Raw genomic sequence first — 25,294 nt, 5'->3', positions numbered from 1 at the left:
GCTCCAGTGGCGCAATCGGTTAGCGCGCGGTACTTATATGACAGTACATTGTAGAGCAATGCCGAGGTTGTGAGTTCGAGCCTCACCTGGAGCAGAATTTTTAGCTAGCTCAGTGGCCTAGTAGTAGTGTCCGCCCTGAGACTGGAAGGTTGTGGGTTCAAACCCCGGCCGGGTCATACCAAAGACTATAAAAATGGGACCCATTGCCTCCCTGCTTGGCACTCAGCATTAAGGGTTGGAATTGGGGGGTTAGATCACCAAATGATTCCCGAGGGCGGCGCCGCTGCTGCTCACTGCTCCCCTCTCCCCCAGAGGATGGATCAAAATCACATGGGGATGGGTTAAATGCAGAGGACAAATTTCACCACACCCAGATGTGTGTGTGACGATGATCATTGGGATTTTAACTTTAACCAAATTTGGCCCGCAGAGTTTGACACTTGATGTCAGAGATTGACCCAATGCCGGATCGCGGCGGTATAGACATAAAACAAACCCGCGTGAAGGCTGTCGGCCCAACTGAGGCGCTTCGGCGGGACTCCTCCTATTATATACAGTAAAAGCTACAAAAACAAACTGACAAATAACTCGTTTTCAAATCACACGAGTAAAAACTGGTCAAATATTTAAAAAAAAGATATTATTAAAAGTGAAGACAATTTGCAATTCTTGTAGTGACACACGAATTTGATGCATAATTTGTCTTCGCGGGCCACATAAAATGATGTGGCGGGCCGTATCTGGCCCACGGGCCTTGAGTTTGACACCTGTGGTTTACTGCAAAAAACATTTTAGAATGTTTTTGCTTTGTTTTTAAACCTAGATAAGGTTGGGAGTTGCTGATTTAAATGCCAACAAGAAGATTTCATGATTTTTTTCCCATTTGATTTGAGAGTACCCAAATTGTTTAGATGAAATAATGTGTGTGGAGTAACAAAGTTTGGCATTGTGACATAACCAGCCGCCACACCACCTGTCACAATGGCCTCTGTGACAATGATAATCGCCTGCATTTTAAGGTTTATCTCCATGAGATTAATATTTCCAAAGCATTGTCACTAGTGTGCTATCATTTCGCAGGGGTCACACTGCTGCGTTTTCTCCTGCCGCCCAGACCTGAGGGGATAAGAGAGACACATGCAGGATAAAAGAGGAACATGGGAACACGCATGTCTGCGAGGGCAGCTGTTCCTGTGTTGTTCTGATCCATGGGGCTTACGTGGTATTTATGGGTCCACAAAAGACTGTGGGCGTACAGTTTGTCCAAGGATGCCTCTGTGTGGCTGGCGCACGATACGACTGCAGCCCCGGCATGCTAAGTCAGCATCCCTGCATCAGATGGGCCCCGCTACATGACCAAGACAGTAACATTGTAGATAGATAGATAGATAGATAGATAGATAGATAGATAGATAGATAGATAGATAGATAGATAGATAGATAGATAGATAGATAGATAGATAGATAGATAGATAGATAGATAGATAGATAGATAGATAGATAGATAGATAGATAGACAATGGATGGAAGTTGTTTTCATCGAGTAAATGAGTTTTATCAAGCTAACTTGTCATTCGTCTATTTTATTGACGTTTTTGTAACGGATTCAAAGTGACACGGCACAGAAGTTGCCGACTTTGCTGTGTGTGCGCGTGAGTGCGCGCGCGCGCGTGAGGAAAACAAAGGTGGCGAGGGGGTGCGGTCTGGCCGTAGTCGCTTAGCGGAAGCGGAAACTCGGCCATCTCCTCCTTGCTGCTACGTGCAGGCTAGCCCGGGGTCAGTCCCCTCCCCACGCTCCAATTCGAATCTTCCTCCTCGCGCCGTCTCGTCACCAATGTGGCCCACGTTTTGTTTTTTCGTGTGACCGCGTCACACTCGGCCGCACTCCTCATGCCGGACATGCCCGCGCTGTTTCGCAGTCCTACTGGCCAACTAGCATCGGCTAGCTTGCTAGCTAGCTAATCTCTCCTAGCCGCAAGCTGCAAGTGAGTGATACCTTTGACCACTCACCGGTAGGTAACATAACACTCATTTTGACGCCCGATGTGGTTAATGGTTAACATGGGATCTTAATCGCATGCTTAGATATGAGTCTTAGCTTGTTGTTGGATAGCTAAACCGTCGTGTGGCTAATTTCTACTTTAGCCACACTCAAGTGGGGCAAAGTGCTTCTTTAGCTCAGGTACAAGCGCACGGGACGGCGCTTAGCATTGCATAGCACGAGCATATGACAAATGAAGTATGGCATTTTTAGCTCATTAACCGCTCATTCAGGTGCTTCGTCAAACATTTAAATGTTTTTTAATCCATTCTATTAGAGAGTGTTTGTAGGAAGTGTCATTTTTTAGTAAGGCTAAGTTAGCACAGCAAGTGCTAAGTTGGTAGGCGTGTCAGGCAGGCTGCTTTACCGGGTGGAGACTTTTCTAATGTCAATTTGATGCTCGTTAATCAGAACACCGTGTTGGACTTGCACCAAACGATGACAATAAAGGCCCTCTATTCCACGGTGACCTTTGTGTTCACTCGTCATGACGTCACCTGTGTGTTGCTACCAGCTGTTGATCGGAAGCGTTGGTAAATTCACTTCAAACGAGTCCATTTTATTTATAAAACCCTAACTCAAAAGATATTTTACGACAATGAGCAAGTCACCAACCAAACTCGTCATACATTGTCTTATATATATATATAGGAAAAAAAACTGAAACTTCTAGCCCTAAAAATAACAGCAATATTTTATTAACAATATTTCCCCAAAATTACATGCTGTCAAATGCTGAGTCCGATTCGATCATCCACTTAGACCTGAATAAACCATACTAAGATTTTGGACTGTCGGCTGATGGGGTCCAAAGTATTTTTTAGGGGTTTATTCAATAGTACTATTTCATCCATAGGGTACTTGAATCATCATTTTCTTTTTAAGAATCGTAAAGAGACTTTTTGGATGCACTGTATATGTTCAGAGGGAAGGCCAAGCTTCAAAAGTTATGTTTACGCCTTACCCACTGGCTTGTTTGAACTTTGAAACTCAGCAGTGGCTAATTTCCCGGTTTGTTATGCAAACAATTTGACCTGTCGGTAAGTGCGTGTGCTTCGATATCCTTTTAAATATGTTTGGTCTGAGTTTGTCGATGCACACAGTAAGGGATTATTTTAAGAAGTAGTCTGAATAAACATACGGTTGGTTCAGTATTTTAGAGGTCAGGCTGTGCCTAAACGCTCCCCGTAATAATATCCGAGACGTTCTGCTGGAGCCGTTGAGAAGGATCACCCGTGGGCGTGAGCGTTTCCTTGCTGGGTTACTTTGAAGGCAGAGTGAAGTACTTGAAGTTGGCAACGTGTCCAGTTTTGTGGACAAAAAACCAGAACCAACCGTTTCTAATCGTGAATTCTCGATCAGTAAGTCTGTCTGCTCACCCAAGCAGATAAAATCCATTCTCTGTGCCCATGAGTTGTTTGTTAATTTCCTATCATGTGATTTTTCCTACTGAATATCTGCTCTGTCCTCATTTTATCACGGACGCTTCGGAATCTGCTGCTATGCCAGCGCGCGTGTGCGCGATTTAGCAGACAGTCAACAGCAAGTGAGCATGTCATTTAGCTGCTTTTGTTTGTCTTCTTTCACGCCGCAGTTCTCATCTCCCGCCGGCTGTGAGTTTTGCTATCCGATGTTGCCCCGGAAAGAAAAAGGACACGGCCGGCTGTGAATGTGCGGCGTCCCAGACTCAAAGTCCAGCGAGCGTAGCAAGAGGAGACGCCCGATTCTGCATTATTCTTGAGTAACAGGTGTGCAGGACACTGACATATGCGCCCTTTATTGCTACAAGAGCTAATGCAAGGTTTCCACAAACTCTTTTGACAGATCAAATTGAGAAATTGTGAGGTTTCGTCTCATTTTGCCATAGCATTGACAACCCTAACCCTTGCTTACAAAAATATCCTTGTGAAAACGTCTCAATCACCCCCACCCAACTCCTCTTCAGATCCCTACGCGGCTCGACGGCCCGCCGGTTGCCATGTCGACCTCATCGCTACGGCGACAAGTGAAGAACATTGTCCACAACTATTCCGAGGCTGAAATCAAGGTTATATGTTGTGCCTTATATGGCAGCTACTTGCACCGCCTTTTTTTTATTTTTGTCTCTGTCAAAACACCCACATCCCCTTTTGTGGGTACATTTTCTACCAGCTCATGGTTGCCATCTTCCGTCGCACTGACCGCAAAATGTCTGTTGCTAATCATGTGTTCCTTTTTTTTTTCTTTGCTTTCATTATATACCTGCATAGTCGAGCATTATCACGTTAAGCTGTCACAAATTGTTACTTGATGGCCGGCTGTCCCTCATTTAGGTTCGGGAAGCGACGTCCAATGACCCGTGGGGCCCCAGCAGCTCTCTGATGTCCGAGATCGCCGATCTGACGTACAGTGTCGTGGCCTTCTCGGAAATCATGAGCATGGTGTGGAAGCGCCTCAATGACCACGGCAAGAACTGGAGGCACGTGTACAAGGTGCGCATGACTGACTTGCAGACTTGAACCTTGTTTGTGGCAGGATGTGGATTTTATTTTAAATTATGCATTGGATTTCATAATGTAAGTTTTATTTTTTTTTATGGCCCCTAGATGTTTTCGTAACTGTCCCTGATTGGCTGCAATTTGTAATCACACACAAATGCATTTGGAATGGCAATAGTTTTATTTTTTTTATATTTCGTGTTATATTATCGTGTTCATGTGTGCCAGGCCATGACTCTTATGGAATATCTGATCAAGACGGGTTCCGAGCGGGTAGCCCAGCAGTGCCGAGAGAACATTTACGCAGTGCAGACCCTGAAGGATTTCCAGTACATCGACAGGGATGGCAAAGATCAGGTATGCAAACACGCCGAGGTGTTTGGCTTGTGACATGCAAAATGATTCGTTCCAAAGTTCTGCCCAAAGCGTGATCGAGTCCAAAGCGTTGGAGCGCACAAAGCCGGCTATAAAATAACACTTTATGGGACACTTTATAACGCTTTATAACATCTTTACAATTGCTTACACTAACTCAGCACTGCAATGCAAGTGATTTACTTTCTTTACAGCGGTACTTTGAGGTCTTTGTCGGGAATTTTGCAGGGCGTGAATGTGCGCGAGAAAGCCAAACAGCTGGTGATCCTGCTGAAAGATGAAGAGCGACTAAGAGAGGAGAGAATCCACGCCCTCAAAACCAAAGAGAAGATGGCACAGACCTCCAGCGGTGAGACTCTTTTGTTTGGTGACCTCCCCCAGCACACTCACCGTCTTGCCATGTTGCCTTCCAGCTTCTTCGGCGCCGTCAGCACCCAACCTGGGGGGCAGCCTGTCGCTGGGCTCCCACTCAGGCGGGGCAGACCCCGAGCAGGCGTGGCCGCAGAGCTCCGGAGAGGAGGACCTCCAGCTCCAGCTGGCTTTGGCCATGAGTAAAGAAGAAGCTGAGCAGGTAACGCAAAGCAGTCGAGTGGGCGAAAAGAAACACGTTTTTGTCTGAGTCGGCGGTTTCACACTACGCCGGCAAGTGTATGCAATGAAGATTCACTCGCGTATAGCTTTGCTCTCATGTTGTAACCCCTGACCTCCCCCAGACTAGCAAGGACCCTCTGGAGGACGCCGAGATGCACTATGCACTGACACTCAGCAAAGAGATGCTCCAAGAGGTTAGGGCCAGTCGGCAGACACGGCCGGCCGGCCCGCCCACCGGCCATCCGCTATCTTGACTTTCTCTCCTCTGGAGTTCACAGCGTTATCCAATCAAAATGACAAATGGATTGCTCATATTTGGCACGCTTCCTTTTCATAGTAAATTCAAACAAATTGTTAGCGGTGCTTTTACACCTGCAGTTTGCTTTTTGTGAGCCGCCTTACTTTTGCCCATTTCCTCCCTGGTTTGGTTTCCTTTGACACAATTAAATTAAAAGATAGCAATAAGTCTCATAGAATGTATAAACTGAAGCGCCCGTGTACACCCTCGACACCGATAGTTCATTTGCCAATTGCCGCAGTTTGATCGAAACGATTCATTTGAGCCCTGACCAAAGTTCATTACTGTCCTGACACTCGACCAAACAAACCACACCGAAGGAGGAAATGGCCTAGATTATAATCTAAAAAGGAACAAGCACGAGAAATTGTGTAATTTGTATCTTATCATGTATCTGATTATTTCAACCTAATCAATCCCGTTTGTGGAATTCGCATGCCAAATATGTTCGATTTAACCCCGAATGGTGGAGTGTGCAAATATTGATTCTTCTTTCCTCATGCACTGAACTTTGGGCTGGAATTGAAATCCCTCCTACTGACATCTCACTTGTGTTCTTCTCCTGGGTTTCTTTCCGAGCGCTTAACATCACACACAGTCAAGTGTTTGTTTCTCAGCTCTTTGATAAAATGTCATTCAGTAGGCCAGTCTTTTTGTTTGGCTAGCTCCGGTGGCTGTTTCCTCCTAAACAGAAAAGTGGCAAAGTGCAGTTCACTTAAGTCTTGAAATTGGCAGTCAGTTGGGTCAGCATGTCCTACTTGGTCTTTCAAACAGATTGTCATGATCTTAAAAAAGAATCTCGTGTCCAGATTAATTTTTATTCATTCCAATCTTATTGCCGACCTCATTGTGCGTCAAACTTTGCTCATGTCACTGTGTTTGTGTGTGTGACTGGCAGGAAGAGCGACTTCGTAGAGGCGACGACTTGCGACTGCAGATGGCCATCGAGGAAAGCAAGAGGGAGAAAGCCAAGCCAGAAGAGGTGCGTGTATGCGTGCGCATGTGTGTAGACTTGCGCTGCATTTGCCAAATGTAAATTAAACTTTGTATAATTCCTGCCAAGTGGTAACATTACAGATGACTTTGCTGAATGTTCTGCGCTGGACAGAACTCTCTCATGGAGCTGAGTGCCGTGGACCCCTGGGGGGCGCCTGCAACTGCCGCCGCCGCTCCCGCCCCCACCGTGGGTTCAGCCGGCCCCTCCCCTCCCCCAAGCCTTCCCATCGCCACTTCGGGCCCATGGGGCGCCACCGCCACAGACCCGTGGGGGGTCACCTCGCCCGCTTCCCCAACCGGCTCTGACCCCTGGGTCGGAGCACCGCCGCCAACTATAGCCCCTCCTCCGGACCCCTGGGGAGAGACGTCCAACAGCGTTCACAACGCGGACCCCTGGGCAAGCTCAGGTAGGCAACAATAAGAGTTCGCCCTGCCTGCCTGTGTTTTCGCCACGCAGTGTCCATGTTGTTACCCTTTTGCCATTTCTTGTCATTCACTCACATGCTTTCTGCTTCATGTGGAGGAAAGCATGCTTTTGAAATTCATGTTCCCTGTGTGTCGAAAGCAGGATGCAAATCGTTTTGTTTCGATTAGGGTTTGACTGGTCGTTTCCCAAGCAGAGTGCTCTTATGTTTGCATGGGTGAGGCCGTAAAAAGGAGAGTAAACAAAATGGCTGGCCACCAGTGTGTTACACCAGAGTCTCTGTTTAGGAAATAAACTTCCTGCTTCATCCTGACTGTGGATTTTTAGCAGGGCTGTGCGATTGATCTTAGTTAGCTAAATTTAAAAAAAAAAGGTCCTTAATTTTTTGGGTGAATTTGCTTATAGCAAAATAAATTCAACAAACCAATTTTTTTAATCAATTGTCATATCGATTATTCCAATCAATTACCAATATTAACACTATTTTCATATATCTTTTTTCGGGATTGTTCAATTGCCCAGCCCTAATTTGTACCTGTAAGGTGTTGTTAACCCTCCCCTTCCACTCCTGCATCCACCACCCCCTCCCCCTGTAGCCGTGACACCCCCCAGTGTCGACCCCTGGGGCCCCTCAGTGCCACCCAGCACTTCCTCCTCAGGGGGGCCGGTAGACCCCTGGGCGAAGGACGTGCCTGTCCCTGCCTCTGACCCAATCACCTCCGACATCTGGAGTGACTCCGCCAAACACACTAACGGCACAGGTACATTCACATCCATGAGTCACTTGCGGAAATGACTGTACACACACACACACAGTGTACTGTTGTCTTGTCCAACATCTCATCCCCTTCAAGTAGACGTGGTTAGACTTCCTGTCTTTGTCCAATGGCCGACTTTGCGCTCTTCATTTCTCAGGAGACCCCGAGCGACGAGAGTCCTCGGCGATGGGCTGCAACAGCACCGGCTCGCCCGAACCTTTTGACCTCACGTCCCTCGGCTCTTCCCTTCCTGTGCGCAAGACTCCCGAGTCCTTCCTCGGGCCCAACGCAGCTCTGGTTGATCTCGACTCGCTGGTGTCGTCCAAACCCAAGCCCAAACAGCCGCCGCCTCCTTCCATCTCCTCGTCGTCGGCGCACAACCCCTTCCTCCAGAACACAGGTGAGCCAATTCCTGATAGCTCGATGGATTGTGTCCATAATGTATACACACACAGAGCTTTCTGGTTCCGTGATTCCACAAACAGTTAAAATCGGGTCAAGGTGCCTCCTATTCATCACAGTGTGGCCCCTTTTTCCCCTCAGGCTCCTCCCCGGTACCCGGCATGGCCGTGACCCCGGGCAGCACCATCTCCAGCCGCGGCGTCTCCCCGACCCCGGCCTCGTCCAACCCTTTCGGCGTGGCTCCGCCCATGAGCTCCATCTCTCCTCAGCCCTCGTCGCTGGGCCTTAGTGGTCTTCGCGCCAGCCCCGTGCCTCCCAACCCCTTGCTGGGCATGCAGGTCCCCGCCATGGGCCTCATGGGTGCCCCGGGCATGGGCCTAGGTGTGATGCAGGCCAGCCCCATGGGCTACGGCGGGCTGTCCCCGATGGCGCCACCCACTTCCGGCATGATAGGCCCAGGAGGGGTCGCTCCCCCTCAGCTGATTTTGGGCGGGCCCGGGAGAGCAGGAGAAATGATGGGGGCGGGGGGTGCGGTGGGGGGCACCGGGACAACGGGAGCCAGCACCAATCCGTTTCTTCTTTGAGGACGTGTCGGCGCTCGCTCGCTGGAACCTCCTCCGTCGTAACCTGCTGCTCCCTTTTTATTCAACACGCGCAAATTTCCACTCGGCTATACCGAAAAGAAAATCACATTTCTGTCCAAAATGCATTTCACCGAGGACTCGTTTATTTCACCACGTTCATTTCAAGAGGGGTTATTATGGGGGTCTGGGGGGAAAGAGAGATCTATTTATTTAGTCGTCTTTATGATCCGTGTGAGGCTCATCTCTAACATTTGCGCGCCGAGAAAAAAAAAAAAAAAGCGGCCACCAAGGACAAATAACAAAAGAAAAGGTGAAAGAAACTCTGCCTCCTCTTCCTCGACAAACTGAATCTATGAGATGAAAAGCGCGCATGAAGAATTTTATTTTTTTTCAAACTGCACATGGACTGAAAAGAAAAACACACATTTCAGGTACAATGTGGGTCAAATCATTTCAATTAATTTAAACCTAATTTATTTCATCCACTTTTTTGGGAACAATCAAGGAAAATCAAATGTGATCACGCCATATATAAATAAATCCAATGCTTATTTTCCTTATTTCCTAATTGCTGTGGAAGCTTAATCGGCTGACTGATCCGAGACCCGCGTGTGAAAAAAATGTTGAGGGTGCCGGATGAAGAACTTCTTGTGCAAGTCTGAAATATTTCCAATGCCTTTGTGTGTACGTTTTAAGCCGCCCTTGTTTTCGTTTCATGTTCTGTCTTCTTTTAGTGAGTCGCTCACAAGTCCTAATTTGCATCCTTTTGTTTTGAAAGACTAACCTGTATTACTACTTTGCATTGTCGGAATTTCAAATGAGTTGTTGTTCTTATTGAACATCGCCGATCTGATTTCATTTTTTTTGATAGTCCGCAGCATTTCAATCCCGTTTCTAAAACGTTGCGGTGTTTTTTTGTGTTCAAAGACAGACATTGAGAAAACAAACGAGTGGAGGAGATGAACAGAGACTTGACAACATGCTCCATGCTGTTCTTTTAATTTACACATTTTATATCAACAAGAAGGAAAAAAAAAAAAATCTTATACTGGGTGAATTTGCCTGTGAACGTTCACATTTGACAAGTTAAAAGAAAGCTATTAATGAAATTTAACAAAAGCCAACAGGAAGCAGGCGTCATGGCTGGTTTCATGCTTGTGCTGTACTTTCACGTCTTTATCCTATTTGCAATTTTTACTGCTGCAGAGTACAATAATGTGACAAGAATAAATGTATATTTTATTTTCCTTGATCCATTTGATTTTTAAATCCAATGCAAAAACACAACCTGCAAAACATGCAGCAAGAAGCAGTTAAAAAATATTGCACTGTTTATCTTTTGCTCACTGATGTCAGGCAAGTAGGGAATCCCAGTCAAAGTCGTCCTGGATCTCCTCGCTGTTGCTGCTCTTAAAAGACGGACGAGGTCGCGGTGCCGTCGCTTGAGGCTGCGCGCCACCTGAGACGCACAAACACGATCACCAGCGGCTGCAAACAAAACTGCCGCTCTGGAGAATATACCCAGAAATGTCGACGAAATCGTCTTTTGATAGATTGTTGATTAGTTTCGAAAAACAGCCTTGATGATGCAAAGTGATTTGACGGCTTGCAGTGTGTTGATAGACAGGAAGATGGCAGTGCCAAGAAAAAGTCAAAGCCACTCAATAGCCAAGCTCAACTCTGATCGTCAAGGAGGAAGCGGGTTGCCACAAGTCATCAAGATGTTCTGCTATGCAGAGAAGAGTTCCACAAGAGGACATAACCAGCTCTTACCAGCTGTGCTTGCAGGTCGATGAAGGTTGTGGCCCTGTGTGTGAAGAGGCCTGCGGAGCAACGCCGAACCGTTGGCGGGGCCGTAGTGGAAAGACGACGGATGGGCAGTGAAATGTGGCGGCGGCGGCATGTTGTAGGAGCAAGGCTGAGGCAACGAGGGGTGATGCGAGCCCAGAGCCAGCGGGGAGTGACTCCCTGAGGTCAGCATGCCTTTCTGGGCAAAGAAGCGGTTGAGGGAGTCGCACAGAGATGTGAAGAGCGCTGGGTCCAAAGCCCAGTCGCACAGCTCCGCTTGGCGCATGCTCTCCAGCAGGTCTGACCGCACAAAGTAAGGAAAATTTTAACTTGGACGGTCTCGTGTTATTCGGGGGGTGGCTCGACATTCTCACCTGGGTGACTGGAGAGGTCGATATTGGCCCAGTCCAGGTTGCTGGCGATGCGGAAGCTCTCCTTCAGAGAGTCCGTGCTTGTGAACCAGTCAGCTGGTACTGCTAGAAAAAAACACAAAACAGCAATTTAAGACCTTCAGAGACTTGTAGAATTTAGAGGCCGGTGAATTTGGATATATTTGTAGACTTACTGTGCTGCGGATGGCGCACCGTGTCACTGGGTGGGGCAGGTGGTGGCGCCAGTGGTGCAAGGTGAGGTGACATGGGCAGGAGAGTCGGAGTGTGAAGCGGGGTGATGTCGTTGCTCGGTAGAGACAGAGTGGTAGAATCGGCTGGTTAAAAAAAGAAACGGAAACATATTTGGTCATCATTTTCATTGTCATTTTGTGTTTTTTTTAAACTATGGAGACAGGATCATGTAGATTAGTCACACTGTGATATCACACTGGGTGTCAACGCTTACCTTGCGAGCCTCCTCTCTCCCTCATACTCTTGAAGAGTGACTTAAAAGACGCATACAAGTCGGGTAAGTTCATCTCGTCGAAGGTGAATCGCAGCGGGGGGTCGGCCGTGGGGTGTCCCGACCCGGCTGACGAGGGTGTGGTCACGGGTAAAGGAAAAGGGGAAGAAAAAGTGAGAGACGAGGCGGTGGGTTGAGAAGAGGAGGAAGAGGGAGCAGGTTCCAGTCCTGAGTGGGCACGGAATGTCTGACAGGCGCTAGCAGCGGAAAGTGGCGCGATGGGGGGAGTCGGGCCGAGTCCGGGGGGTGCGTTGATCGGGGTGGCGGCAGATGGTGTGTAAGGTTGCTGCAAAAACACAATGTGAATTTGGTTATGCCTTTAATAATGTCATAACAGTGTGATCGTTGTGGCATTAACTTGTTTGTTTTGACGTCTATAGTCGTCAATGAGTGGATGAAGTTTCTTACCTTGCATGGGGGAGGAGAGAGGGAGGAGGAGCGGAGCGGCTGCTGCAGGGACTTTTCAATTGCTATGTCTTTTTGGCAAGCTGGATGAAGAGAGGGGCCTCTTTCTAGTTCTTCTGGAGCCTGCAAAGTAAAAATGGCAAGAGTTTGTAGAAGTAGCTCTCATCACAACTGATAAACTCAAAATGTGTCATCGAATGATTCAATTAAAGGTGACAATCGTTTTTTTTTTAGTAGACTGATTTTGACTAATCAACACTCACGTCAAGTCTTTTCTGTTCCTCGTCCGGAAAAGGGCGTTTGGACGCCCTGGCTTGATTGGACACCGCAGGTCCATCCATTGTCCAATAGGAGCCCTAGAAAAGTCAAAGCAACAACATATTTGATTGGGTGAGATCCGGTGGTGAGCTTTACAACTATTCACCTTGCCAGGGTCGTTGTGTGGACGGGGAACTTTCCTGAAGCATTTATTGAGGGACAGATTGTGTCGAATGGAGTTCTGTGAAGGACAACATTACGTGACAGTGAGAGCAGTCGAAGCAAATATTATTCAAATGAATCCAAGACAGTGCATCTTGGTTAGTATCTTCTTATTCTTGGTTTATAAATGAATGAATTAATTGACACGTCAATTGGAGGCTGGCTACCTTCCATCCGCGGCCCGTGTGACTGTAGTAGGGGAAGGTGTCACTGATCCAGGTGTAGATGTCATTCAGGCTCAGCTTCCTCTCCGGCGCGGCCGTGATGGCCATGGCGATGAGGGTGGCGTAGCTGTGGGGGGGTTTGCCTTTGGGGTTGGCCGGGGAGGGGTCGTGCGCGGAAGCCAGCGCATCTCCTCTGTCCCTCCTCCTCTCTCCTCCGCGTTCGCGACCCGAACGCAGGCTGCTGATTCCCAGTTGCGGCAGCCAGTCAATGCTGGTGAGACTGGAGTTCAAGTTGGAGGACATGTTGGGAGTCGACAGACGAATCAGCGGGGTTCCTTTATGAGGCAGATAGTGGACTTTTGAGTTGCATACTTTCACTTTAGCAAAAAGGAGGATCCAATCGCAATACACTTCACGCAACTTTCTTGCGGCCACTCGAGGGCCGAGGCCTTGAAAAAAACTATTTCATGCTGCCAGTGGTCCGCAAAATCAAAAGCACTAACCGCACCCTCTCCCACCAGCTCACCTTCAGATCTTCCCCCTACAGCATCGTAATCCCCTCCAGAGCTCCAGTCGGAAAAAAAAAAACTGTCGGAAAAAAAAAACTTTCGTGAAACTTTGTTCACAACGAGACCTATGGGGTGAGTTTCCTTTTTTCTTCCCCTCCCTTTTTCTGCCTGTGCATGAATGACGTCACCTGCCCCGCCCTCCTAGGTGACATCATCGCTTTTGGACACCTCCTCTTGCAAGCTTACGGGCCAACAAACAGGAGGGAGTATGTCAAATCTGACTACTGTACAGTATGGGAAGTCGTTATGTCATATCATTGGTATCCATTTAAAGTCTTTAAAACATCTAGCATTTGAGTCCACATATGTTGTTTTCCTCATCGTACATTAGTTGAAAAAAAAGTTATTAGTAGACGCAGTCATGCAACTAGTGAGGACAAAGAGCACATTCGTATGAGAAAAAAAATCAATGAACGGCTCAAATATCTTTCCATGTTACTGCTATTTACAATCACTCAGACAAACAGACATATCCGATTAATAATGCAACATCCTTTTATTGAAGGACTCCGCATGTAGATTGCTTTGGAAATCTGTGTTGTTGGGAAATACATCCGACTGGATGTTCTTTTGTTTCTTCTTAGAGCGCACTGAAATAGGCGAGGAGGCCAGTGTCTGGGGATGGCTGCATCATAAGCTGCTGGATCTGGTGGGTGACAGAAAATTAGGAATTAGATATCACTAGCCTAGTTACTTTAGCTAGCTAGATGGACAGTCATTTTCTCCATCCATTGTGATTTGCTTTTGCAGGGTGTCCCTCATGTTGTGACTAAAGCACATGATAAGCACCTCCTTAAAGTTGGGGTGCTTGGCGCCTTGGACCAGCTGCAGTAGGACGGCCTCGGTAGTGGTGAGGAAGGCGCCGCTCTGCTTCAGGCGGGACAGAGCGAACAAGCGGTCCGTCTGGCTGCACGAAAAAAAAGAAAACGGACACGCATTGAGCTGTGGAAACATGCAGGACGGCGCCGCGTCAACGGCTACCTCCGCGACGAGACGGCGTCCGACACGATGTGGACTTCAGTTCCCTTTTCCAGTAGATCGAATGCCGTACACTGCGAAAAGAGCAAAGGTGAATCAGACGGAGCTTTTGACTGATTTCCTGAAGAGGTCTCAAATGTGTTTACCGCAATACAAGCGTGCGCCTCGATGCCACACAGGATGGCCTGCTTGGGGTTCCCCAGAGCCTGCATCTCCTTCTGCACCTCCTCTATCATCATGGTGAAGGACGTTTTTGCGTGAGCTGTCAAGCCCTCCGCTCCCAGCTCCGGCACCGTGGGGCCCAAACCTTTCGGATACTGCTCAGTCAGGATAGCAGGGATCCCCAGAATCCGACTGGCCTATCAGAATAGGGTGAATTTTAGATTGAAGGGGAAGGAAGTTTTTATTTTATTTTAACTCTAAGGCGAAAGTTGCAACCTGGAGCAATCTGGCGGCATTGCTGACAATGTTGGTGAATTGGAAGATGTTGGGTCGGAACTTCTCTTGCATGTCGCACAGGAGGAGCACCGTATCCTTGGTGGAGAGCCTGCCGATGCCTGCCACTGTCAACATTACATTATGTACATGCATGTAAGCTGGTGAAAGGTTGAGCCAGTGATTGTTTTGGCTCTGTGGCATGCTCTCGGATTCATGCAGTACAATTTTGGTAGAATGACTACAATCAAAGTAATAACAAGGCTGCCTCTGCAAGGCCAAGGTGACTTACTGTTGATGATTGCCTGTGAAGCGCACTGTTTAAAGTTCCAACTGCCAAACTGTCCTCATGTGACACCACCACCTGAGTTTAAAGAGAAACCGTACGGATGCTAATTGGAAAGAGTAAGCTCCATCCAAGTATTCCGAAAGCACAATTAACTCAATGGGCATCATAGGCCTTATTCGGTTAACGAAATAAACAGAGAGATCAACAGTAACAAACCTGAGCAAACAGACAGCTCGCAGGCACAAGTGCAGGCTGCAGAGTGCTTTGCGTTCGTTTAAACCACGCCTGGAGCATAACGACCAATAGAATCGGGTGTCTTGGTGATTGACGTCCCTGTTAACCAATGGTAGGTGGGAGCGGAAGACGAATCACATCAGGTCGGGTGGGTGGTAATTAAAAGTCTAGTCGTCGCCAAAGATGTCTGACAATGCGGACTCACCAACAGAGACCCCGAAAGAGGAGCTACACTCACCTCCCGAAGATTCGACGACTAACGAAGAGAAAAAAAAGAGTAAGAACGTGCATTTTATGGACTTTTACTAATTTAACATATCATAACGACTATCAAAACCGGGGTAAACAACTTCTTCCGAGTTTGTGACGTAATGATTGACTGACCAATCGGGGCGTTGCTTTTTAGAAATCTGTCCAATGAGTGTATCGGTTGTTTACGCGTGTTTTCAGTTGCGGAAGCAGCTAATGCAAACGTTTATATGCATAAATACTGAGTTACCTACATTTAATATTATCTTCATATAAATACAAGGTTGTCATAAGGTTACGTGTAGTGATTACAGGTTTGGCAAAAGGAGTACGTTAAAATAGATGTCAAAAGTATTGCCATCAGCTGTCAAATCCACATTAGATTGTAAATGAAAGCCAGTTTAATGCAATTTAATTCATGAGATGGCGTGTATAAAAAAAAAGTACTGTAACACAGCATTTGTACGTTGCTGCGTTCCACTGCCCCAAATATTGATCAGAAAAAAAAATGACTCGTCTTTCTTCAATGTGTAGTTGATGTCCTGCTGAAGGCAGTTGGGGACACCCCCATTATGAAAACCAAGAAATGGGCCGTGGACAGGAGCAGGACGGTGCAGTCACTTTCTCAGTTTATCGCTCGCTTCCTCAAGATGGATGCCAACGAACAACTGGTGAGTGACCACTCAAATTCCCATGCAGAAACAGTTTCTTCATTGTAGGCACATCATTACAACTCTGACACAAGTATTTCTTCACAGTTCATCTACGTTAACCAGTCGTTTGCGCCCTCACCGGACCAAGAAGTGGGGATCCTCTTTGACGTAAGTACCTCAATAAAAACACTTTCATAAACATTGTTACTTGACTAGATCCACCAGCACTGCAGTCATATTTGTGTGAGTTAAAGAACGCTGAGTAAGCTTTCAGAAACTAGCTCTCTGTTCAGTCAATTGCCACACTTTTAGTTAAAGTACTCAAATGCAGGGATTTCAAGTAAATTAAACGTTAGCAGCTTTGGCCAGCAGAGGGCGCTAGATGAGTCAAGATCATCGTGACTATGTTGAGCTTTTAACAATGTTTTGTATTTCTCTTTCTCTTTCAGTGTTTTGGAAGTGACAGCAAACTGGTTCTGCATTATTGTAAATCTCAAGCTTGGGGTTGATTTGAATTTTGGCTCAGATTTGTCCATTTTAAAAGAGATTATATGAGTTTATCAACATTATTTTCTACAAATTAAAAGAATTGAAAGCAGACTTAACTATTTGTGTACAGTAATGTTACTAAAATGCCTGCAATGTGTTCTAAATTGATGGTAAAAATGCATAAAATGGCTCCTTTAACATCGGAGCTAACACATTTATTATGTTTCATGTACATATTGTAAATAAATGATCAACAATATCCAATTTATTTTTGTGTTTCTTTTTATAACAACAAAAATTAAAACCATAGGATTTAGTTTTCGAACAGAAAAAGGAGCGAAAAGGTTTGTTACCATTCAAGTGGTTTACAATTTATTCCACTGTCGATATTTTTAGTGGTAAAGGTGGTCAAGGAACACCCGGTGAAAGAGTTCACAATGGTGCATCAGTACACTAGTGGGTAGATTTAGAGGGATTGCATGAATCTAGTTGAGTTTGAGCAACCGATTCCCAAGAAAGAAGACTGACTGTGCGTATTTACTATTGGCCGGGAGGATTAACAGGAGGGGGCGGCGGCCTCACTGGTGGAGAGTCACTGATGCTCATCCAGGACAAGGGAACGCTGGCGATAATGCGCAAAAGGTGCCGTGGCTTCTCAAGAAATCTGTTGAAGATGGAAAAATTCTATTTTTGACTTGGAGCCCATGGATTGAACAAAGATGAGCGAGGACTGCGAGGCTACTCCTCTGCCAGCGGTGAACACTGGATGACATTTTACAATTTGATGCAACTCATACGCCGGATAACCACTTTGGTAAGTAACTAATACTATAAAGTCATGTTTTCCCAATTTTTGAAGATTGACAACGAGAGTTGAAATTGGAAATACTGTTGCCATGGTTCTCATCCTGCCTTCATGGTGAAGATTCAGAAATGACGAACATGTCACAACTTTTCATAAAGTCTTAAAATGACGTCTCAAACGACGTTTGTTGTGTTTCAAACTACACCGATCGCACCAACAGATTACAGATTGACAGGGATTACGAACAGAAATTAGGATGGACGCTTTAGTCATAATTTCATCATCTCTTGCTTTTTTTGACTCCTTTCTTGGCATCGTAGAGCGCCGGCGTCCATAATGAGCAGCGGGCCAGGGAGTCTCAAACAGGAGGTGGGGAGGAAGTCCGTGGTACGGCCCAGTTAGGTAACAGTAAAAATCAAGAGTAAGATTTCCAGGCAAGCCCTCCTCCAGCAATTCTCTCCTTATGTGAACGGTGGAAATCCCCTCTTGTGCATTTTTACCTCCATCTGTTTGCCCGCACATGCATCAACTTGATCGCATCTTCCTCTCCCGCCTCTCCTTTTAATCACTCGGGCGGTTACGTCACGTTTGCTGCACGGCCGGCGGCTCATCACCTCCCGACCCGCCTCCACACCAGAGGCGTTCGCCCTGCCCCGTGGCCGCCGCGCCACATTCATCCGGCCTTCCCCGTGGCCACCGCGCCGCATTCGTCCGCCGCCCTGCCCCGGTGCCTTCGGCCATGCCGGAGCGCATGTCGCGCCGCTCCCGCTCCCTGCTCTCCCTGACCTTGACCTCGCTGGCCCTGGCGCTCTCCATCCTGGCCCTGTGCACCTCCTACTGGTGCGAGGGGACCCACAAGGTGGTCAAGCCTCTCTGCCTGTCGCCCGTCAAGATGAAGAACTGCGGGCAGAACAATAGCGAGCCTTACACCACAGGTACGTGATTTTCATACTTGATGTGAATTCTCACGTTTTGAAACTGTGTCACTCACTGCGGTACGAATCAACGTGGATGAGTGTCGGGCTTCTCGAAGACCTATTGTCCTTCGTGTAATTTATTTTTTTAATCTCGTTTTACCCATAGCTCATTTTTAATTATGGATGACTTTAATCTGTGGACACGCCTCCGAGGGAGGCAGTTGTCTTCTTCTGCTTTTTATTTCCCCACCATATATGCTTAATTCACAACAGGATTACACACATAAAGGAATTAACTAGGATCACACTGTGTACACTGAACAAAAATGTACAGGATGTACTTCGGGGCAATGTACAGTGTTGGCTTAAAGTTATTGGAACATCTCTAGACCTGATTTATGGACCTAATCTCAGCTCAGTGGCCTAGTAGTAGAGTGTCCGCCCTGAGACTGGAAGGTTGTGGGTTCATACCCCAGCCGGGTCATACCAAAGACTATAAAAATGGGACCCATTGCCTCCCTGCTTGGCACTCAGCATTAAGGGTTGGAATTGGGGGGTTAGATCACCAAATGATTCCCGAGCGCGGCACCGCTGCTGCTCACTGCTCCCCTCTCCCCCAGGGGATGGATTAAAATCACATGGGGATGGGTTAAATGCAGAGGACAAATTTCACCACACCCAGATGTGTGTGTGACAATGATCATTGGGACTTTAACTTTAATGAGATTGCGTTTAGGTGAGGACAGGACAGGATAGAAAGAAGTTTATCCCAGATGGAAATTTGTTTTGGACGCTGCTACATTGCTGCACCTATAAATATTAGGTGTTCAGATAGCATTATATCTATATTTTGTAAAGGTGACTTTTTTTTTAACAAAATAGTTTGAAACCAAAACAAACCCATGAAACAACCCTAGACAAAAATGATGGTATCCCTCCAAATAGCCGTTTAGCCAATTAGCATGTGTGTGTCTTCAAGATAATCAGTTTTTAATTTGAGGTTATTGACAAGGTTTGTACGACCAGAGAAAGTGAAGGTTGTCTAAAGAGATTAGAAGGAAAATTCTGGACAAGCATGCTAATGCTTGATGTTTCTGTGACTACAGCAATGCTGCATTTGCTTCCATTAGTCGGCCATAATGTCCAACGCTGTCATGTGTATGTGTGTAAGCGTCGCCCTACTTGTGTGCCATCCCACAGAGAGCCCGACCCAAAACCCTTTCAACCGCACACTGTCTCCAGCCAGACGTGAGGAGTTGGCCAAGATCCGTCAAAGGCAGCTGGCCAACGCTGTTCACTACATTTGGGAGACGGGCGAGGACAAGTTCGCCTTCAGATATTTTCACACCGGGTTTTGGGAGAGCTGCGAGAAACACAGTGATGGTGAGCAGAGGTGGCAGCGAGAGAAATGCTAACGCGGCAACTTAGTACAATGTCATTATTTGAGATACAGTAACGACACACAAGCTATTGAAATAACTCTTATGAGTCAAATCTTCCAAAAATGGTGTTAATAGTTAGTTTAAGGCTTAAACTAACTATTATCACCACTTGTTTTCTTGGCAGGGGAGAAATGCCGAAGCTTCATCGAGTTGACTCCAGGGGAGACGCAAGGTGAGGTTGATGTTACTCCCTGAGCGACACTCCTTAAAGTCTTCACTCGTCCTTCTTCGCTGCCGTTGCCACAGGTGTGCTTTGGTTGTCGGTCATCTCCGAGTTCACGTACATTGGCCTGCTGGGGATGGGCTTCTTGCTCATGTGGCTGGAAGTCTTGTGCTCGCACAAGGAGATGCACTCACTGAAAATCAGTGCCTATGCTGCAATGTGCACTGTGCTCTCAGGTGAGAAGAAAAAAAATATATATTTTTTTCCTGAGTATATAAGTTCCTGAGTCACAATGGCATCATCTTCTTCAACATAATGTTTTTTTTCATACCGTTCCATCCCCACTGCAGGTCTTCTCGGGATGGTGGCCCACATGATGTACACCACCGTGTTCCAGATGACGGTCATCGTGGGCCCCAAAGACTGGAGGCCTCAGTCGTGGGACTACGGCTGGTCTTTTGCGTAGGTTGCTGACAAATGTACCTTAAATTCTACCAGGCCTGGCTGTTTTTTTGTTTTGCAGACTGCTTTATGTTTGCAAATGTGCTGCTTGTAGTCTTGCCTGGGTGTCCTTCAGCTGCTGCATGGGGGCCGCCGTGGTCACGCTCAACTCCTACACCAAGACCATCATCGAGCTGCGTCGCAAGCAGAGGCTTCGTCTGGAGGAGGCCAGAGCGGCCGCCCGGGCCCCTTGCTACGAGGAAGTGGTCTCTGGTGGCGGCGGCGGTGGCGGCGCGGGGGGCTTCTACTCAGTCAGCGGCCTGCTGCAGTGTCCCGACGGCATGATCGATGTGGCGTGGGCCCCCAACGGCAGCGTGGTGGGCAACGGGGACGTCCCGACGCTGGTTTTAGTGGGAGGCTGCGGTCCGGATGGCTGTGAGGACTGCGAGAGGGAGATGGATGAGATGGAGGTGCCCGTGGACAGAGTGGACTCCCCTTGCTGAAAGCCAGGAGACTCACGGACAAGGTGAAGGAAACATTTGTTGAACTCTGCACATCAAGTCTGACCATATGGAACAGAGGCCAAACGCCTTGCAAGGACAGATGTTCTCTGTGGGGGGTCCTCAGTGCCTCACGGGAGGAAGGTGTGTTACACATTCAACAGACACTTCATTAGGTACACCTGCACAACCGAGTGACAGCCAATAAGAGACTATTGTAAATCAATAATAAACCTCTCAAGGAAATGGATTGTACAATAAACTCGCCGGTCAGAATCAGACATTCGTTGCAGTCTTGCAAAAAAAAATAAAGAGTCAAGATTACATTTTGAATGCTGGTATAAGAAACCCGTTTGCAGACAAACCTGAGCACGAGATGAACATATACAGTAGATAGATGGGCCGAGAGAGAAAGATTATAGAGATTTTCAAAAGTCTGCTCTCTGATGTTGAACAGAAGATTATGTGTAAAGCAGTAATCCACAGTTGGACGCAAAGACGGGCAAGTAGAGATGGGTCGGGAGGTTTGCTGAGGGGGGCGGGGGTCACAAGAAAAGTTGGAAAGAGGCGCTGGCACGCACACACAAAATGAAGCTTGGTGACAATACACGTGGAGAATGTGCACAACACTTCCCGTGAGGAAAGCTCAAATTGTCCTACTGTCCATTAAATGGAGCCAAATTCATTATAATGACTTTAGGTTACACATTTGGGATAATCCAGGATTTGCCGTCTGGGGATAAATACAATTGAAAAGCGTTATCAACAATTTTATCACTCGCCATCAGCACCGCTATCAGGTATACTTCTACTGTGAACTACGATATTTCTTAAACGTACTCGTTCATCTGTCATTTATCCTCACAAATATAATATGGTGAACAGTTAAAAACATGCTATGCTTTTTTAAAAATGGTTGTCCACGTTTAAATGAGAATAAATCGTACATTCAAGCCGACATGTATGTGAAAACCTTTAATGTCATAAGTTACATCAGAAGTAAAACAACTACATATGTTCCAATAGCTGTTAAAAAAAACAACAACAAACAATCAGCTATGACGCTTTTGCAATCGTCCAGAGTACGGCTTGTTTTTATCACAGTCCCCAGATGTACAGTAAACAGATATTTTCACACAATCTTACTTTTGGCTGAACAAATAAGACTTTAAAACGCTATACAGTCATTACTATATATATATATATATATATATATATATATATATATATATATATATATATATATATATACTATTTTAATTAGTTTCTATGCTGACTACCCAAAATAATAAAACAACGACTTTACATAATATTTTATGTTAAAACTATTTTAGTTGAACACGCAAATATACACATTCATGCCTGATCAATTTCAAATTTTGTGAAACAGGTTGACAACAAAATACATGTTTGGAGATTAAACTTAGTTAACACAAAATAAAATCATGTTTACTCCGGCCAATTAAATTGAAAACTCATTCAAATATGAATTTAAGCAATATATGTTGAGTTTGTATGCATTTCAGTTTCTTTTTTTGACTGAAATCCAAATCCATATATATGCAATGTCCCCATTTAAGCTCAGTTCTATTATGCTAGAAATTACTATGACTGAGTTTCTTCAAAATTCTGACAAAAAGGAGAAGTGTAATGTGTATTTTTTTTCTAAAATAACACAACCTCGTAATTTTTTTCTGACAATTAATCAATGCCGCTTGACAAACAATAAAACAAAATTACATTTGATATCGATTCCTGTCAAATAAGTAACGCAAAATATTTACACATTTCTTTTTTTTTTTGCCACTTCAATGTTTGAGCGGTTCGTAGTGGATGAGCCGCATTGCATTTTCATTCTCAATTACTCCCTTGATGAACTCTCCTTCAGCCAGTCGCTCTGTCAGGCAAAAGAAATGACAAAAAATTTGAGTCACAAGTAAAATGACTTAGGTGAGAAATCCGCTCAGCTCTTTCATGCATGCAAAACCAAGGAGTCAGCTGAGGTCCGAACAAAGCTCGCATGCCAGCCGTCACATGCTTGCTGGAGCCCACAGGTGGATTTATATAATTATTTTTGTTTTGTGCCCAACAGCTGATTGTCAAATTTAATCTCCACGCATGTGTGCGAACATCTGCTGAGGAAAGGTAGCAAGCAGATGTCAGCCCTCTTTCCAATTTTAAATCAGGCTCAGTTTTTTTTTTTCTCTTCCAAAAGTACTAAGAACTTGAATAGTACTACAAATGCTTGTGGGAGACCTTCAGTAAAAGTATACATCTACCAGATTGAAATAATAAAATAAAAAATCTTCAATAGTACTTTTTTCACAAAACACTGTGACCAAAGACTTTTTTTTCTGACATAGATGATCACTTCCCAATGTGTCAAACTGCTGCAGTATATAATTTGGTTCTAAGTATCGGTGGCTGGTATCGGTTCGGTACCGATATCCATTATCAGTAAATAGGTGCGCCAATTCAACTGACATGGTATCTTACCATTGTCTTTCTTCTCAAAGTAGGCCCACAGCTTGTTGGCTCGCTTCTCAGGCGTGTTCTCGTCTTCCGGTAGCCTGCTCTGGTCTTCTTTGGGGATCAGTTTGAAGATGGCCTAAGAGCAAATAGCAGCATAGAAAATCATCTCATTTCAAAATCTTCATTTTTTTTGTGGCAGTCACAACAAAGAAACACAATTGAAAAGATCCGCTTGTGCGCTGTTGTTTGATATCACAAAATGCTGAGGGCCACTCAGGTCCCAGGCGCTGTCAAGGCAAGAGGCCCTTTTAAGTGTGTGTATGTGTCTGTCCCACTTAGAGAGGAGGAAGCACTCATCTGCCACATTTAAGACACCTAGATTAACATGGATTAGAGCCAAGACTCAGGCCGACCGCCAAACGACGAGATCTCCGCTTACTTTCAGTACCCTCGCCTCCATCTTGGCCCCTCTAAAGTGTGTCCTTTGAACGTCTCACAAAGTATTGCACCTCTGTGTCCACAGTTAGCAGCACATAGCATGTATCTGGCATATTACTTGCTGCTTCTCAGGCCAGTCGGTAGGACTCAAATCTCGTTACCGTGCCAACTGGATTTCCTAAACCCTCAAAAATTCTGCATGACCAACTTTAAAGATATAATAGAAAAAAAATATTGACACGTGATCTTGATTTTGAGGGGGAAACAGAGACACTCCTTGCCGGATTAAAGAACAACAGACGGTGTATGGAGAGCATAACGCAGATTAGACCAGCAGGACGGACATTATACGTGCACGCAGATAGCTAAAGATTAGAGATTAGGGGGACTCTGGGGCTCAGGTGGGCTGGCAATTAACGCTTGAAAGCTGCACACAGGGATCACCACCTTGGAAGAAATAAGGGGCTTGGAAGGAAGACAAAATGGCCGACGGTCTTGCCGAGGTGGCAAAAAGTACTCCAAGGTTAGGGTTGGGATTAGGTGAGTGCACTGTAAAAATAGAAGCACTTTTACTAAAGGTAAAAACAAAACATGGAGATCTCAAATCATCTTTCTCCATTGAAATGAATGGAAACACTGTTAATCTGTTCCAGCCACCCCATTATTCAAACTGTTTTTTCTCCCCCTTTTTATAAAACCTCAACATCTCAACCACTTTCTATGTCGTTCTTACATCGTTTACAGATCAATATGTGACAATCAAATTAGATATTTTCATCCACCCAACTAAAATCCAAGATCTGTGCTGTCAGAATGAACATTTTCTTGGTGTTTACCAGATGGCATCCATCTCACCTGGCAGATTTCCGTCACTTCTGTCTTGTTGATGTATCCGTTCTTGTCCACGTCGAAGAGCGAGAAGGCCCACTCGAGCTTCCTGGTGGTCTTCCCAGTGGAGGTCATGTGCAAGGCGATGATGTACTCCTTGAAGTCCAGCGTGCCGTCGTCATTGGTGTCGAAGGAACGGAACACGTGGCGAGCGTAGCTCTTGGCATCGCTGTCCGGAAAGAAGCGGGCGTAGATCTGCTCGAACTCCTCGGGCGTTATGCGTCCCGTCGGGCACTGCTTCTGGAAGTTCTCGTACCACTGGCTGATCTCGTGCTCGGTGAACTTGGTGCTCAGCTTCAGGTCCTCCAGGATTTCCTTGGACAAGGCGCTACTTGTACTATTGCCCATGGTTGGATTTGGCCAGTGTCTTAGAATAGAGGCGACGTTTGAGCCTGTTCCTGATCGCAGGCTGTCACGTAAAGATCCAGCACAGTGATCCCTGTAGCGGATCAAAATACAGTTCAGATAGAGAATGCTGCCTGAAAATGTCTAAAATGCAAGAAGGAGAAGGGAGATCTTACCTTTGGGTGTGCACGTCGAGCGTCTCTGCGGCGTAAGAGATAAGTTGGAGGTAAGTAGGGCAGGGGGGGAAATATCTCCTAATGTGGGTCCAGGATAATTCTGTTAATGCGGGACTTAAGGTGGCTGAGCTTTT

The 25,294-nt window shown here is 46.1% G+C and overlaps 6 protein-coding genes and 1 non-coding gene across 12 annotated transcripts; 4 read left to right on the top strand and 3 right to left on the bottom strand.

Moving 5' to 3' along the window:
• trnai-uau (transfer RNA isoleucine (anticodon UAU)) lies at positions 1–94 on the top strand. The gene is made up of 2 exons: positions 1–38; positions 59–94. It is a non-coding gene; the product is annotated as a tRNA-Ile (tRNA).
• A 1,613-nt stretch (positions 95–1,707) lies between these two features.
• Positions 1,708–10,198, top strand: epn1a (epsin 1a). Of its 4 annotated transcripts, none has more exons than XM_049731556.1 (13): positions 1,710–1,985; positions 3,636–3,789; positions 3,987–4,088; positions 4,354–4,512; positions 4,747–4,875; positions 5,122–5,242; positions 5,307–5,464; positions 5,607–5,678; positions 6,681–6,764; positions 6,891–7,185; positions 7,799–7,963; positions 8,118–8,360; positions 8,504–10,198. In XM_049731556.1, exons 3-13 carry the CDS (start codon positions 4,020–4,022, stop codon positions 8,944–8,946), a joined length of 1,938 nt encoding a protein of 645 aa, XP_049587513.1. In that variant the 5' UTR covers positions 1,710–1,985; positions 3,636–3,789; positions 3,987–4,019; the 3' UTR covers positions 8,947–10,198. The 4 variants fall into 4 exon arrangements, with proteins under 4 accessions (XP_049587515.1, XP_049587513.1, XP_049587512.1 ...); XM_049731555.1 differs by having other exon boundaries at positions 1,710–2,012; XM_049731558.2 differs by lacking the exon at positions 7,799–7,963 and having other exon boundaries at positions 1,708–2,012.
• Positions 9,930–13,373, bottom strand: foxj2 (forkhead box J2). Of its 2 annotated transcripts, none has more exons than XM_049731629.2 (10): positions 13,204–13,373; positions 12,681–13,012; positions 12,458–12,532; positions 12,297–12,389; positions 12,037–12,156; positions 11,572–11,914; positions 11,300–11,440; positions 11,109–11,210; positions 10,720–11,034; positions 9,930–10,405 (listed from the first exon to the last, which is right to left on the bottom strand). In XM_049731629.2, the coding sequence occupies exons 2-10, from the start codon at positions 12,978–12,980 to the stop codon at positions 10,299–10,301; spliced, it is 1,596 nt and encodes a 531-aa protein (XP_049587586.1). In that variant the 5' UTR covers positions 12,981–13,012; positions 13,204–13,373; the 3' UTR covers positions 9,930–10,298. The 2 variants fall into 2 exon arrangements, with proteins under 2 accessions (XP_049587586.1, XP_049587587.1); XM_049731630.2 differs by having other exon boundaries at positions 11,109–11,207.
• Positions 13,374–13,718: 345 nt separating this feature from the next.
• isoc2 (isochorismatase domain containing 2) lies at positions 13,719–15,300 on the bottom strand. 2 transcript variants are annotated; one of them, XM_049731815.1, is made up of 7 exons: positions 15,165–15,300; positions 14,952–15,023; positions 14,663–14,787; positions 14,371–14,583; positions 14,228–14,298; positions 14,036–14,153; positions 13,719–13,892 (listed from the first exon to the last, which is right to left on the bottom strand). In XM_049731815.1, coding segments are annotated over exons 2-7 (594 nt in total). In that variant the 5' UTR covers positions 14,953–15,023; positions 15,165–15,300; the 3' UTR covers positions 13,719–13,826. The 2 variants fall into 2 exon arrangements, with proteins under 2 accessions (XP_049587772.1, XP_049587771.1); XM_049731814.1 differs by having other exon boundaries at positions 14,228–14,583.
• atg12 (ATG12 autophagy related 12 homolog (S. cerevisiae)) lies at positions 15,295–16,832 on the top strand. Its single transcript, XM_049731848.2, has 4 exons — positions 15,295–15,459; positions 15,966–16,102; positions 16,190–16,252; positions 16,534–16,832. The coding sequence occupies exons 1-4, from the start codon at positions 15,366–15,368 to the stop codon at positions 16,591–16,593; spliced, it is 354 nt and encodes a 117-aa protein (XP_049587805.1). The 5' UTR covers positions 15,295–15,365; the 3' UTR covers positions 16,594–16,832.
• A 136-nt stretch (positions 16,833–16,968) lies between these two features.
• On the top strand, positions 16,969–21,978 carry si:ch211-149k23.9 (germ cell-specific gene 1-like protein). Its single transcript, XM_049731752.2, has 7 exons — positions 16,969–17,387; positions 17,699–18,313; positions 19,496–19,678; positions 19,862–19,909; positions 19,984–20,136; positions 20,251–20,362; positions 20,457–21,978. Exons 2-7 carry the CDS (start codon positions 18,118–18,120, stop codon positions 20,842–20,844), a joined length of 1,080 nt encoding a protein of 359 aa, XP_049587709.1. The 5' UTR covers positions 16,969–17,387; positions 17,699–18,117; the 3' UTR covers positions 20,845–21,978.
• On the bottom strand, positions 21,802–25,241 carry rcvrn2 (recoverin 2). Its single transcript, XM_049731822.2, has 4 exons — positions 25,161–25,241; positions 24,607–25,078; positions 23,338–23,449; positions 21,802–22,738 (listed from the first exon to the last, which is right to left on the bottom strand). The coding sequence occupies exons 2-4, from the start codon at positions 24,985–24,987 to the stop codon at positions 22,650–22,652; spliced, it is 582 nt and encodes a 193-aa protein (XP_049587779.1). The 5' UTR covers positions 24,988–25,078; positions 25,161–25,241; the 3' UTR covers positions 21,802–22,649.
• Between the last annotated feature and the right edge of the window lie 53 nt (positions 25,242–25,294).

This window comes from Syngnathus scovelli, chromosome 9 (genome assembly GCF_024217435.2).
Source record: "Syngnathus scovelli strain Florida chromosome 9, RoL_Ssco_1.2, whole genome shotgun sequence".
NCBI classification, from domain to species: Eukaryota; Metazoa; Chordata; class Actinopteri; order Syngnathiformes; family Syngnathidae; genus Syngnathus; species Syngnathus scovelli.
The sequence above is the reverse complement of the archived record's forward strand: the minus strand, read 5'-3'. Positions and strand labels throughout refer to the sequence as shown.